General features: G+C 37.4%; 1 protein-coding gene across 1 annotated transcript in view; it reads left to right on the top strand.

Moving 5' to 3' along the window:
• Positions 1-13,227, top strand: part of FBN2 (fibrillin 2) — a 285,975-nt gene that overhangs the window by 142,731 nt on the left and 130,017 nt on the right. Inside the window, exons 9-11 of the mRNA XM_011981192.1 lie at positions 8,124-8,276; positions 8,933-9,166; positions 10,147-10,284. Of these exons, the coding sequence (XP_011836582.1) occupies positions 8,124-8,276; positions 8,933-9,166; positions 10,147-10,284 (525 nt within the window). The remainder of the gene's footprint in view (positions 1-8,123; positions 8,277-8,932; positions 9,167-10,146; positions 10,285-13,227) is intronic.

The raw sequence follows: 13,227 nt of genomic DNA on the forward strand, positions 1-13,227 counted from the left end.
AAAAAAAAAAAAAAAAACCTGAAAACATAATGTGAAAAAATATAATACTAATATAAGAGGAAGTTTGAGGCAGAAGTGATGACCAGTGTATGTTTTGTTTTGTTTTGTTTTGTTTTCATTTTTCAAGAAAAGAGCAAGGTACATAATTATTTATGTTACACAGCACTTTATGTAATGCTGGGTGTTGATTCCACATGCATGTGTGCATTTGAAACAAAACACCTGGAGAACCCAAAATTCCTAAAATTATTTAACTAAAGGGGGGAACCAGAAATGAAAGAGTATACTAAATAGTGCTTTAGTTTTAGCTTCAGAATTATATAAAAGCTATTGGTGGGAACGAGGATATTAGTTTTAATTAAGAAAGGAGTAAGTGTCTTAGAAGGAGAAGTTTTCCTTACAGTTAGGAAGAAGCATGTCATTCACTATTTTAAAGGAAGAAATAAACCTGGGATACACAGTGGTTCCTTTTCATTGCTCCGAGTTCTGTAGTTACTCTTGAACAATGTAAACATGAAAGTATTTTCGGAATAGTAAGAATCCACAGAATCAGTCAAAGGGAACCCAGGCTGGAACCAGACCATCAAAGGGCTGAGTGCAGGCATCCAGTCTCAGGAGACAAAGCATGAGACAGTGGCTGCTATTTACCGAACACCTACTGTCTATCACTATTTTTCTGACCTGGGCTTACCTCGTTGGTGTTTTCTGGCTGAACCCTTCATTTTTTAATGAGCAAACCTCATTCCACAGGAGACATTTATTTCAAGGTACAATCCCCAATTTTTGCCAAGTTTTCATCACATTGTATAATTAACCATTAGTTCTCTTAAATCAAGTTTACACTAAATGTCAAGCCATGAAACAAACTCTGATAAGTGTACCTTTATTACATTTCAAGATAGATTTATATTTTAATCAGAGGTGATGAATTACTTCCTTTTTCTCAGTGTGACTGTAAATATGACTCCTTATAAGCCTTGTTCAGGAAATGTAGTAAGGACGATAGAAAATGATTAGAGGAATAGACTTGTTTTCATTACTTAGGACACATCAGTTCTACAGTTAAACATATAGCAAGCATTAGATGTTAAACATATAGCAAGTTAAACATATAGCAAGCATTAGAAGAATTTTGTTTTTACAGCTTTTCATCTGCCTTTGCCCCTAATGATTCCCTGTTTCAAGGGATAGTGTGCCTGGACAACTCTTATTTCTGTCAGGTGACTTTTTTATTTCTAATATTCTTCCACATGATACAGTTTTTAATACAGTGCTTTCTAAGGGCCATGAAATCTCATACAAAGGAAATAGGGGTAATTCCTAGGCTCTGATTTGCTTTGTAATACGCCTTTTTGGAGACCTTAACTATGAGACGCTACACCAGTGTGTGTCTCATCCTGGTAGGTTTTGGCTGAAGGAATGAGAAGTAGGTTGCTTGCCTCCTTGTTATTGCTAGAAAAGGCTAATTGTGGAATTTATGGAAAAAAGTTACAATTTACTTTGTAATCCTCTGTTGCTGCCTCTCCATCCTCTCACCTATGGCTTAGTTTCCTTCAGTACATATATTATAGGACTGACCAGAGGTTTCCAAACTGTGTAGAACAATGGTTATTATTATTATTATTATTTGAGATGGATACTTGCTCTGTCGCCAGGCTGGAGTGCAGTGGCGTGATCTCAGCTCACTGCAACCTCCACCTCCTGGGTTCAAGTGATTACCCTGCCTCAGCCTCCCATGTAGCTGGGACTACAGCAACGTGCCACCACGGTGGGCTGATTTTTTGTATTTCAATAGTGACAGAGTTTCACCATGTTGGCCAGGATGGTCTCTATCTCCTGACCTCATGATCCGCCCACCTCGGTCTCCCAAAGTGCTGGGATTACAGGTGTGAGCCACTGTGCCCAGCCAGTTATGATTTTTTTTGATTTAAAGACCTCTCTTTAACATAAAAAATGTACTTCAGATCCCCACATTATGATAATTTAATATTTGTGAGAGCATACATAATGAAAATGTTCTTGAGTATTTAGTAATAATTGTAAATGAATTTGGATTTTATTTGCTACAGTGGCATATTCGTAAATGTGAATCATGGTAGTGCCAATAAACTGCAAAGTATTACTCACGTTGCAATGTTCAATGTAAATATGCATTTGTGAACCCCTCTCAAGATCATTGCATACTCACAAAGTCTCGGTACTGGTATAGAATGGATTCCTGATAAGTACTTGCAACATTGTGCTTGACATTTGTATTAGTCTGTTATCTTGCTGCTGAGAAAGCCATACCAGAGACTGGGAAGAAAAAGAGGTTTAATTGGACTTACAGTTCCACATGGCTGGGAAGGCCTCAGAATCAGGGCAGGAGGCACAAGGCACTTCTTACATGGCAGCGGCAAGAGAAAATGAGGAAGAAGCAAAAGCAGAAACCCCTGATAAACCCACCAGATCTTGTGAGACTTAGTCACTATCATGAGAATAGCATGAGAAAGACCAGCCCCCATTATTCAGTTACCTCCCTCTGGGTCCCTCCCACAACATATGGGAATTCTGGGAGATACAATTCAAGTTGAGATTTGGGTGGGGACACAACCAAACTGTATCAGCATTTTTATACATATTACCTTATTTTCAATGTGATACTGTATTTGGTCCATGAGTTGTTTAGAACTATAGGATGTTTTCTTGTTTATTTTGTTATTGATTTCCAACTTCATTTCATACATTGTGGTCCAAGAATATTATCAGTTGATACCAATTCTTGGAAATATTCTGGTACAGTATTTGCTTCATGGTTTACCAAGTGATTTATTTTTATAAATCTTCCCTATGGACTTGAAAAAGATGGGTATTCTCCAACTGATGGATGCTAGATTGTAGATATATCCATTAGATCAAACTTAATTGTACTATTCAATTTTTCTTTGTACCTACAGAATTTTGTCTACTGTATCTATTACCGAAAAAGTCATGTAAATTTTCCACTATGGAGGTAGATTTCTCAGTTTCTCCATGTAGTCTTGTAAATTTTTATTTTACATAGCTTGATGCTATGCTATAGGTGATAAATGTTTAAAAGTATCTGTCATATTTTCCTGGTGAATTGAACCATTTTAAAATTATGTATTGACTCTAATTTTTTCTTTATTCTTGGTCTATTTCTAACTATTTTCTTTGGGTTTATTTTGTATCACATTTTGTGAGTGGTATCAGAAGCGGTAAGTATATACCTACTATGTATTTTTCCTCTCAATTTTTCCTCTTCCTTATGTTTTAAATGCATTTCTTTTAAACAGTCTGTATCTATTTTTTGTTTTATTTTTACAGTCTGTAAATCTTTGTCTTTTCAACTGAGATTTAAATCCATGTGTATTTATTATAGTACTGATATATTTGTTTTTATTTTTACCATAGTCCTTGTGCTTCCTATTTATCTTGCTTTTTTTGTATATTTTCTCCTTTCTTGGTTTCTTTTAGATTTATTCAGGATCCCCCGACCTGCTGCCGTGAACTTGATTCTCTTTCTCCTATTTGTTAAGAAGTTATATACTTTATTTCTGTGGCTTCAGTGGCTATCCTAGCTGTTTTAAGATGCATATTTAAAGTCTAAAATTAACCTATATGTTTACCTATATATAAACAAGAAAAGAATATTTAAGTGATTAAACTTTGATCTTCCCCTCACAACTTTTAAAAATCTAGTATATTGCCATTCCCTACATGTGACAACTTAATCATTATTGTTTGATATGTTAGTACTTACTTATATTTACCCATAAAAAATATTAAAAATTTTAATTTTTTTGCTCATCATTTCTTCCTATATCTCAAACCTTCCATTGGGATCTTTTTTCTTTTGCCTGAAGTACCTCTTACAACATTTTCTTTATCAAAAAACCCTTGGTAGAAAACTCTGGTTTTGTTTTCTTGAAAATGACCGTAATTTGCCACCTGAAAACATGATTTATCACAGTACAGAATTTTAAGTTGACAGTTATTTTATCAGAGTATACTAAGATATTATTTCATTGTGTTCTGGCATCCATTGGTGCTGTTAAGAAGTCAGCCATTGATTTTTTTAAAATACCGTTTCTTACCAGGTGATCTGTCTTGTTTTTCCACCTGTTTTTAAGATCTTTACTTTTTTAGTTCTGCAGTTTCACAGTGGTATGTCTAATTGTGGATCTCTCTTTATTTATCCTACTTTGAATGTATTGGACTTCTTAAATCTGAGGTTTTACAACATTGCTAGAAAGTTCTAAGTATCCATTAAATACTGCTTCTTTCCCATTCTGCTTATTACTCTTCCTAGTACTCTTATTAGATGTTGTATTAGTCTGTTTTCATGCTGCTGGTAAAGACATACCTGAGACTGGGCAATTTACGGAAGAAAGAGGTTTATTGGACTTACAGTCCCACTTGGCTGGGAAGGCCTCACAATCATGGTGCAGGGTGAAGGCATGACTCACATGGTGGCAGACAAGAGAAGAGCTTGTGCAGGGAAACTCCCGTTTTTAAAACCATCGGATCTCTTGAGACTTATTCAGTGTCACAAGAACAGCACAGGAAAGACCTGCCCCCATCATTCAATTACCTCCCACCGGGTCCCTTTCACAACATGTGGGAATTCAAGATGAGATTTGGGTGGGGATACAGACAAAGCATATCAGATGTACACAGGTGTACATCTAATTAGCTTTTCATTCTCACCTTCATATTTCTTGACCTCTTTTTAATATTTCAAATTCTTTGTCTCTATGTGCTAATTGAAAATAATATATTCATTTGTATCTGCCAACTTAGTAATTCTCTCTTTATCCATGTGCAATACACTTGCGTAATATATTCATCAGATACTTCATTTCATTTCATTTATAGAAGTTTGAGCTCTTCTAAGTCTGTTCCTGTTTATTGTTTATGGACCTTTTCCTCTTGTTCATATCTTTGGACTTGAATTGCTTTAAACCTATTAAATATAATTGTTATTAATTAATATTTAATTATTAATAATTTAAAATAATAATTGTCAGAATTGGTCTGACCATTTCAATATCAAAAATATGCTGGTTACTTAACTAGTTTTTGTTTCTTAGTGTGTTATAGTGTATTTTCCTGTTAGCAGCTCTTTTTTTCTTGGAACTTTATGAGAATTTTTTGAGACTTTTCATTAATATTAAGTCCTCTAATTGTGTTGGCTTTTGTGAGTTGCTTGGAGTATCTCTACTTGAGAACCTCTTTACGTTATATTCTTCCTTTGAAGTTCTTTAGACCAAAAAACCTACTATGAATTGAGCCATCAAAGCTATTGATGTGAGGAAGACCTTGTGGTTACTGATTCTTAGGAGAGATCTTTCTTTTTCCTCCACACAGCATCAAAGTAGAGACAAGCAAGTTTCTTAGTTGCCTCCATTACCTTATCCATATACTATATCCATAAACTAAGGATATGGCTCTTTGGAACCCTACCTTACGAGGGAGTTTTCTGTTATGTATTGGGGAGAGTGGAATCTGGGCTTTTTATATCTTATGCCCTGGGCCCTGTGAAACTATCAGAGTTGAAATTCACCGTCTCCAGAGTTTAAAAGTAGCCTAAAGGTGCAATTAGTTGTTCAGATACCTCCTAAGATTCTCATTTCACCTCATTTGGGGACTCTGTTTTATCCTTCATTCCATGCAAGCTGGATGATGTATTTTTCAATATTTTTTCACATTTTATCCAGGATATTTTAATTGAGAGGAACATTCAGAGTAGCTAATTCACCATGAAAGCCGCAAGAAACAGAGCATGTGTTGTTTTATTTCGTTCTCCCACCAACCATGTTCTGTACAGAAGAAGAGTTAAATATGGTTGAAAATCAAACAATTAATAATATTTGAATGTAAAACTAAGACTCTTGACTCAAGGCTAGGGTTTTGTTTTGTTTTGTTTTCAAATTCTATATTACAACCTCCTTCTTGTAGACGCCTTGAAGAGATAAATATATTCATCTTAACTTGTAGGACTGATTGTGTTTTATAATGTTAGTGGTTGTTGTTAAGAGTTTGGAACTTTCTTATCTTAATTTACATCCTGGTCTTGAGGGGGTAGTGTATGATACTTTGGGTTCATAAAATGAATATTCCAAAAACTGTTTCCTTTGATTATTCTTAGGAATAGAAACTTAGCTGTGAAATTATTCCTAATGACAGCTTGTCCAAATCCAAGTCAAGTTTTTGAAATTTCTGCAGTGCCTTTAAGTATGTGTGCATACATCACATTTAGTGCTCGGTTTTGGGTCATACTGGGACTTTGGGGGAGAAATAGAAGGAACTGTTCCATTCTTATACAGAGTATATTAAAGGTAATTCAATTATTTTATGATAGTTTAAAAGCGACCTGAGGCATGCTATATATGGGCCATTAGAGGACATAATGTGCTTACTTTAAACTCTGTATCCAGTGCTAAAAATTTTAACTTTACCTGTTAATGGAATTATAAGCAATTAACAGTTTCATCTTCGTTATTGATATGCAGATCCTGATTGCTGTGGTACATCTTTCTTCTTGTGACCATAGACAAAACAACTTTGAAAGCATCTTGATAGGGTTGAATAATATGTTGTTAATTAAGCTCACATGTTTTTCCATTGGTTACTATAAAGGCAGTTTCAGTTAAAACCTGTAGAGTTTACAGATGATATTGATAATTTATCCCTATGCAACTTTGCATTTTATGCAGTCTTTTGCAATCATCAAACCTGTCTTCTAGGCTTTATCTGATCATTTTGATCCGTTGTGTATCCTGCTGTCAGAGTGACATTATTATAGTCGTATTTGATCATGTCACTTCCTTACATCAAATCCTACTGGATAATGCACAGACTCTTTACCATAGTAGCCCTGCCAAACTGTGCGTACCTCTGAATGGTCGCCTTATTTTGCCTCTCAATACCTAGTTTGGCACAATCAGTTTTCCCTAGTTCTTGAAACTGTCTCATCCAGCTCTGGCTTAGAATGACATATATCACTGACAATTCACAGATATGTATGTTCAGCGTGACTATGCTTCTTCATTCCAGGCTCATTTATTTAACATTCCAAATGTAACATGTTTTAAAGAGGAGCCTTGTCTTGTGTTCTCTAATCCTGTTTCTTCCCTCGCCATCCCCATTTCAGCTGTGTAAGTCAAAAACTTAGGAAATGACTAAGACTCTCTTTCTTCCGTACCCCACACCCAAGCAAGTTCCTATTGGCTGTACCTTCAAAACATGTCTGCCCTCTGCTCAGCCTCATCATCTCCACTGCTGCCACCCTCATCAAAGCCACCATCGTCTCTCACCTGAATGTCTTTAGTGTCCTCCTTACTGTTCTCTGTGCTCTCACTACAGTCAGTTCTCATAGCAGCCAAAGAGATCTTCTTGAAAATGTAAACCATTGTCTTCTCTCATTGTAACCATCCAGGAAATCTCCAAACCCTCCACTCAAAATCCAAATGAAATCCCAAGGTCCTTTCCTAATGGCCTATAGGACCATCCGTGCTAGCCTCTGCTGTCTCTCTGAGCTCATGCTCTTGCACTTTCCTTTCCGCATGCTGTTCCCTAGTCTTAGTGGCCCATCGTTCTTCACACACATGAAGCACATTCCCTTCTTCCTCAGAAGCTGCTCTTTCCTCAGATACTTCTATGGCTCATGCCCTCATTTTAGTCAGCTGCCTTCTCAAATGTCACTGTTTCATGTTGCTTCTGATCAACTTGTATAAAATCATCAGTCAGATATTGCTGCATTACAGACAACCACAAAATCACAGTGACATAAGACAGTGCGCATCTCCAGGCTGAGGATTGGGACTGGGTGGTTGCTTTCCTTCAAGATTCAGAATTGCCCGACTTTAGCTCTTACTGTGGTCTGTCCTCCCATCTGCTCTACCTCTTTCATTGTTCTGTCCCTGGCTCAATCAGTGTTTGCTGGCCAAATGAGCAAAGGAAGGAGTAAATGGACAGAAATTAAGAGAGTGAAGAAAGGAATAGATAATAGAGATTAAGTAGTATGAGTCACTTCACCTACATTCATCTCATGTGCAGTGATTGTTGTAAGAACCTGAGGTAATTCTGCCATATCTTCTGTTTTATTTTTACATGCACAGATCAGAGAACAGGCATGTGTTTCTCGGGCCTGGTGAATGGTCGCTGTGCACAAGAGCTCCCAGGGAGAATGACGAAAATGCAGTGCTGCTGTGAGCCTGGCCGCTGCTGGGGCATTGGAACCATTCCTGAAGCCTGTCCTGTCAGAGGTTCTGGTATGTGGCTGGTGTCAGTCTCCTCGGCACAGACACTGTTAGGAAAATTAGTAACAGTAATGTATTTTGCGCTGTGGGAGGCCAAGGCAGGTGGATCGCTTGAGTCCAGAAGTTCAAGACCAGCCTGGGCAACATGGCAAAATCCCATCTCTACAAAACATACAAAAATTACCCGGGCATGGTGGTGCATGCCTGTAATCCCAGATACTTGCAGGGCTGAGGTGGGAGAATCACATGAGCTTGGGCAGTTGAGGCTACAGCCATCCATGGTCATGTCACTGCACTCCAGCCTATGTGACAGAGTGAGACCCTGTCTCAAAAATATATATGTATATATTTTGCTCTTTTCCTTGAAGTCAAGTCATATTTGTCTTCCTTTGTGTGTTTTCAATGACTTGAGTGTTTTTGTGGGGAATGAGATAGCATTGTTATTTAGGATCAGTTTTGATAATACCTAATGTAGTAACATCAGACAAATACCTGGAAGCTGTTTGACTTATTTTTGTCCAAGTGTTGTTTTTTAAATTATTTTGAATGTTAGTATTTCAATTCAGTTTTTAAACCTCCTGATCTTTCATCCAGAGCTCAAATATCTTTGCTTTTGTTATGCAGAAAGACATTCACCTGTGCTTAATGTCAAGTTTCTTTTCTTCTAGAGGAATATCGCAGACTTTGCATGGATGGCCTTCCAATGGGAGGGATTCCAGGGAGTGCTGGTTCCAGACCTGGAGGCACTGGGGGAAATGGCTTTGCCCCAAGTGGCAATGGCAATGGCTATGGCCCAGGAGGGACAGGCTTCATCCCCATCCCTGGAGGCAATGGCTTTTCTCCTGGCGTTGGGGGAGCCGGCGTGGGGGCTGGGGGACAGGGACCTATCATCACTGGACTAAGTAAGTGGTCAGTTTTCCTGTGGACTCTTTAGTTTGCTGCCTCAAGTGATATTATAATATCTAACATAATTTTAATCTTTCAGAAGGGTTGTGTGGACATACTTGCACGTGTGTGTATGTGTTTGTGTGTGTGAGAGAGAGAGACAGAGGGAAACCTATTTCAGGGTCTGATACGTAGTAATACTAAATTTGGGAAAATGTAATAGGAAAATATTACTTTTCTGTTCTGTAAACTTTCTGTTAAATTAGAGAAAAGAATGTGTGACCCAGGTCTTTGAAAATACATATGAGAGCCCAGTAATACTCCAGTCCAGTTGACACCACCAAAAAGCATGTTTTTGGTTCCAGTGAATTTCATTTGGCTATTTAAAGCTGCCCTGTTCGTGCACTCCTTGACTTATTTTCCAGAACCATTTCTCAACTGAGATAAACTGAATGTCTTGCTCTGTGCCGATCCAAATATTGTAATGTACATATCTTTCCTTTCCTCACCCTTTTTTGTGAAATTGCTTAAGAAATTGAAAACCGTGGGCTTCAGACCAGAGTTGGCATTTGTGTACTTGACATTTAACTTCATTCTTTTTAAAAGCACTCTCTTGCTAATAATATTTAAGGATGTCCTACAGTGTTATGTTTATTCTTTTTGGCATATTGCCAATTTGCTATGTCTGAATATTCGGCAGAGTTACAAAGGAGAAATGGAAAGCCCTCAAGTGTATGGTAGAACATACCTGTAATTTTAAAAAGACGTCCTTATGGGCAGTATTTTCAGATCTGTCACTTAACAAATACAAGTTGCAAGCATGTGTCTCAGTAATATTTTTTAGATTCTTCACATTAAAGTTTTAATAAAATATAAAATAACATGAGCTTATGATATACACATAATTAATTTACTATTAAATGTCCTTTAAAAATCAATTCAGAAAAGTAATGCAGGTTGTAATGATTAAAGATAATTGTGCTTTAATTTTCCATAGCAATTCTGAACCAGACAATAGATATCTGTAAGCATCATGCTAACCTTTGTTTAAATGGACGCTGTATACCTACTGTCTCAAGCTACCGATGTGAATGCAACATGGGTTATAAGCAGGATGCAAATGGAGATTGTATAGGTAAGTTTGTGATTCTTTAATAATCCTTCTTAGTTTTTTTAGTAGCTATTAGATTACAGGATCAAATTGGAGTGAATGTGATTTTTTTTAAGTGTCTTGAAATAAAGCTAATTTCCAAACTGTCTCTTCTGTGTGTATGCTATTCAGTGTGCCCCCTTAACCTATGCTGAGCTAGATCAGTTCAAGAATTTCCTACCCTTTTAAGTCCTAAATATTGTGATTTCTGTCTCTGACTCTCCCTTTCCTTCTGCTTTAGAATTGCTTACTCTTAATATAAACTAAAAATAAAAAGAAATCTATATAACAATGAATATATTTTGAAAACAATTCATCGAGCATGAATCCATTTTTAAAAGATGACAAGACACCAATGGACTAAAATCTGATACGTCAGGGCAGTAGTTTTCAAATACGTTGATCTCAGACCCATTTAAACTCTTAAAATCATTGATTATCTCTACTTTGATAATAACCTAATTAGAAATTAAAGATGAAAATATTAAGACATTTATTGACTTATTCAAAAATAACAACAATGAATCCATTGCATGTTAATATAAGTAACACTTTTGTGAAAAACTACAGTTTTGAAAACAAAATGTGCGGAAACAAGTGTCGTTGTTTTACATTTTTGCAAACCTTTTTGATGTCTGCCTTAATAGAAGCCAGTTGGATTCTCATAGCTGCTTCTGTATTTAAGTTGTGGTGATGTTTTGTTTTGTTTTGTTGAGGAATGAAAATCTATCCTCAAACAGATACATAGATGGAAAAGAAGAGGAATATCACATAGACTTTTCAGATAATTGTGATTATTCTTTGATATTGCACTAAAACTTATAAGGAGTAATTCTTAAAGTTTAGTTAACCATGTAGAATCTGAAACCATATTAGTACACTTTTTGTACTCTGTTACATAAAGTCCATTGGTTTGTCTAAAGCTTTGAATGGATTTTGTAACATGCATTAGTCATTTGAAATATGTTGATGTACCGTATTATGCACATCTTTCCAAAGTTGACATATTTTACTATGTATTATCAAAAAATCATATTTGAAAATATCACCATCAGACTCATACAAATGCCTTCAAATTGCTGGGAAACTATCAAGCATACAGTGTTGAATAATCTTTCTGAATTATGTTATTTTTAAGCTTGGATTTTTAACATTAGCGTCAAATATACAGTCTGTGGCTTTCCTTAAAGTGACAGGCTCACTGCATTATTTTCAACAAAATGTCTGCCAGATTAATAACTCTGAATAGCTATAATTTGTCAGTCATTCTTCAAGTAAAAATAGTATTCTACAGAAAAAGCTGCTAATGGAGTACACAACTCACACAACTACACAGAAACTTTTCCTTGAGACAGGCGCTCATGGTGCTTCAGTCAGCAACAATGTATAATACACATTTTGTCACAGAAATATTTTTAAAATGTATATTCAAGGGCCAAGATTATTATTAATTTTATGGCTTCACCAATTATATTCTTCAGTGAAAATGGCTTTTTCAAATACCCTGTGAGTTCATGGCATTGACTGCTAGGACAGTTTGGTGCCATTGCCTTAATCTGCGCTAAGCAACCATCATTACTCTTGTGCCATCGGAGCAAGTGTTAACATGATTTTAAAAAAATAGTAAATAGCATCTTAATATGATTGTGAAAATAGTTTTGAATGAAACTCACTCTGAAAGGATCTCAATGGCCTCCCAGAGGCCACACCTTGAGAACAGCTGCTATAAAGAGTCCCCAACTTTCTTGTAGGTCATATACAAAAAGTTGAACAGTGAGAGAGTTGGTAATGGTGGGCTTGGAAGTTCTGATTCCTTAAATGCCATTTAAATTGATTTGTGCTCAGTAACTATGATCTGTATGCTAGCAACGTGGCGAAAGAAGAGACCATCAGGATCATCCAATCTAGCAGCAGGATCTGCAGTAGTTAGGGATTACGTTAGTGTCTGTGAAGGATAAGGAATTTTCCCATGGAGTTAAAAAAAAAAAAAAAACTCAATAGAGAAGGGCCAAGATGGCTGAGTAGACATAGCCAGGAAGAGCATTTCCTACTGACAGACCAGACCATTAAGAAGACTGGCACACTCTGAGAGGATCTTCAGAAGGAAGGCATTAAGAGTGTATGGAAGGAGTACACAGACCGGGACTGAAGTAGGAGGAAGCTGGGAAGCCCTCATGGGGATGCCAAGCACCAGGAATCTTCCTGACCCCGAGCAGATCCTGGGGAAGGAGTGAGTTAAATAGGTGAGGAGTGGCCCACTCTTAGCAGGGGTCTCTGGAATTTTACATGCAGGAGATCCCACAACCTCCATGGATATTTGAGCTGATAGGGAGAGCCGCTTGGATAGGTGGCAGGGACAGGATTCCATCCTATGCAGAGCCCAGAGGGTTGGCACCAGAGTGGCTATGATGCCCATACCCCAAGGCTTTCCATCCTCTTTTATGGGGCTTTGGCCTTGGTTGGCTATTGGACCTGGACAGAGCAGAGCAGTCTTGCCCATGGGACAGGGCCAGTCTGATCTGAGTGTCCGCCATCTGCCAGTCTCTCCCAGTGTCCCTGTATGGCTGTGTCTACTTGGAGCACAGCCTTAGATGCCCATCTGGGGCTCTTCCCAGGGGTCACCACCATAGCTCCTTTGCCAGCAAACCCTGCCTAAGCATTGGAGAACTTCAGCAGATGGGCCTCTGCCAACATTCTTGCACCTGCAGCCTCTCCCCACAACTTTGTTGGCATGCACTTGCCCACAGCCTTCCCCCATTGCTTTGCTGGCACACGTGCACATAGTCCTCATCACCCCATCACCACTGGCATGTTCTTAAGAAAGAAGCAAACTCATCTCATAGAGCTGAAAAATTCTTGTAGTGATACAAGATTTTTCTTGTAGTGATACAAGAATTTCATAATACAATCAGAAATATTAACTGCAAA

This window comes from Mandrillus leucophaeus, unplaced genomic scaffold, assembly GCF_000951045.1.
Source record: "Mandrillus leucophaeus isolate KB7577 unplaced genomic scaffold, Mleu.le_1.0 Scaffold221, whole genome shotgun sequence".
Classification (NCBI taxonomy): Eukaryota; Metazoa; Chordata; class Mammalia; order Primates; family Cercopithecidae; genus Mandrillus; species Mandrillus leucophaeus.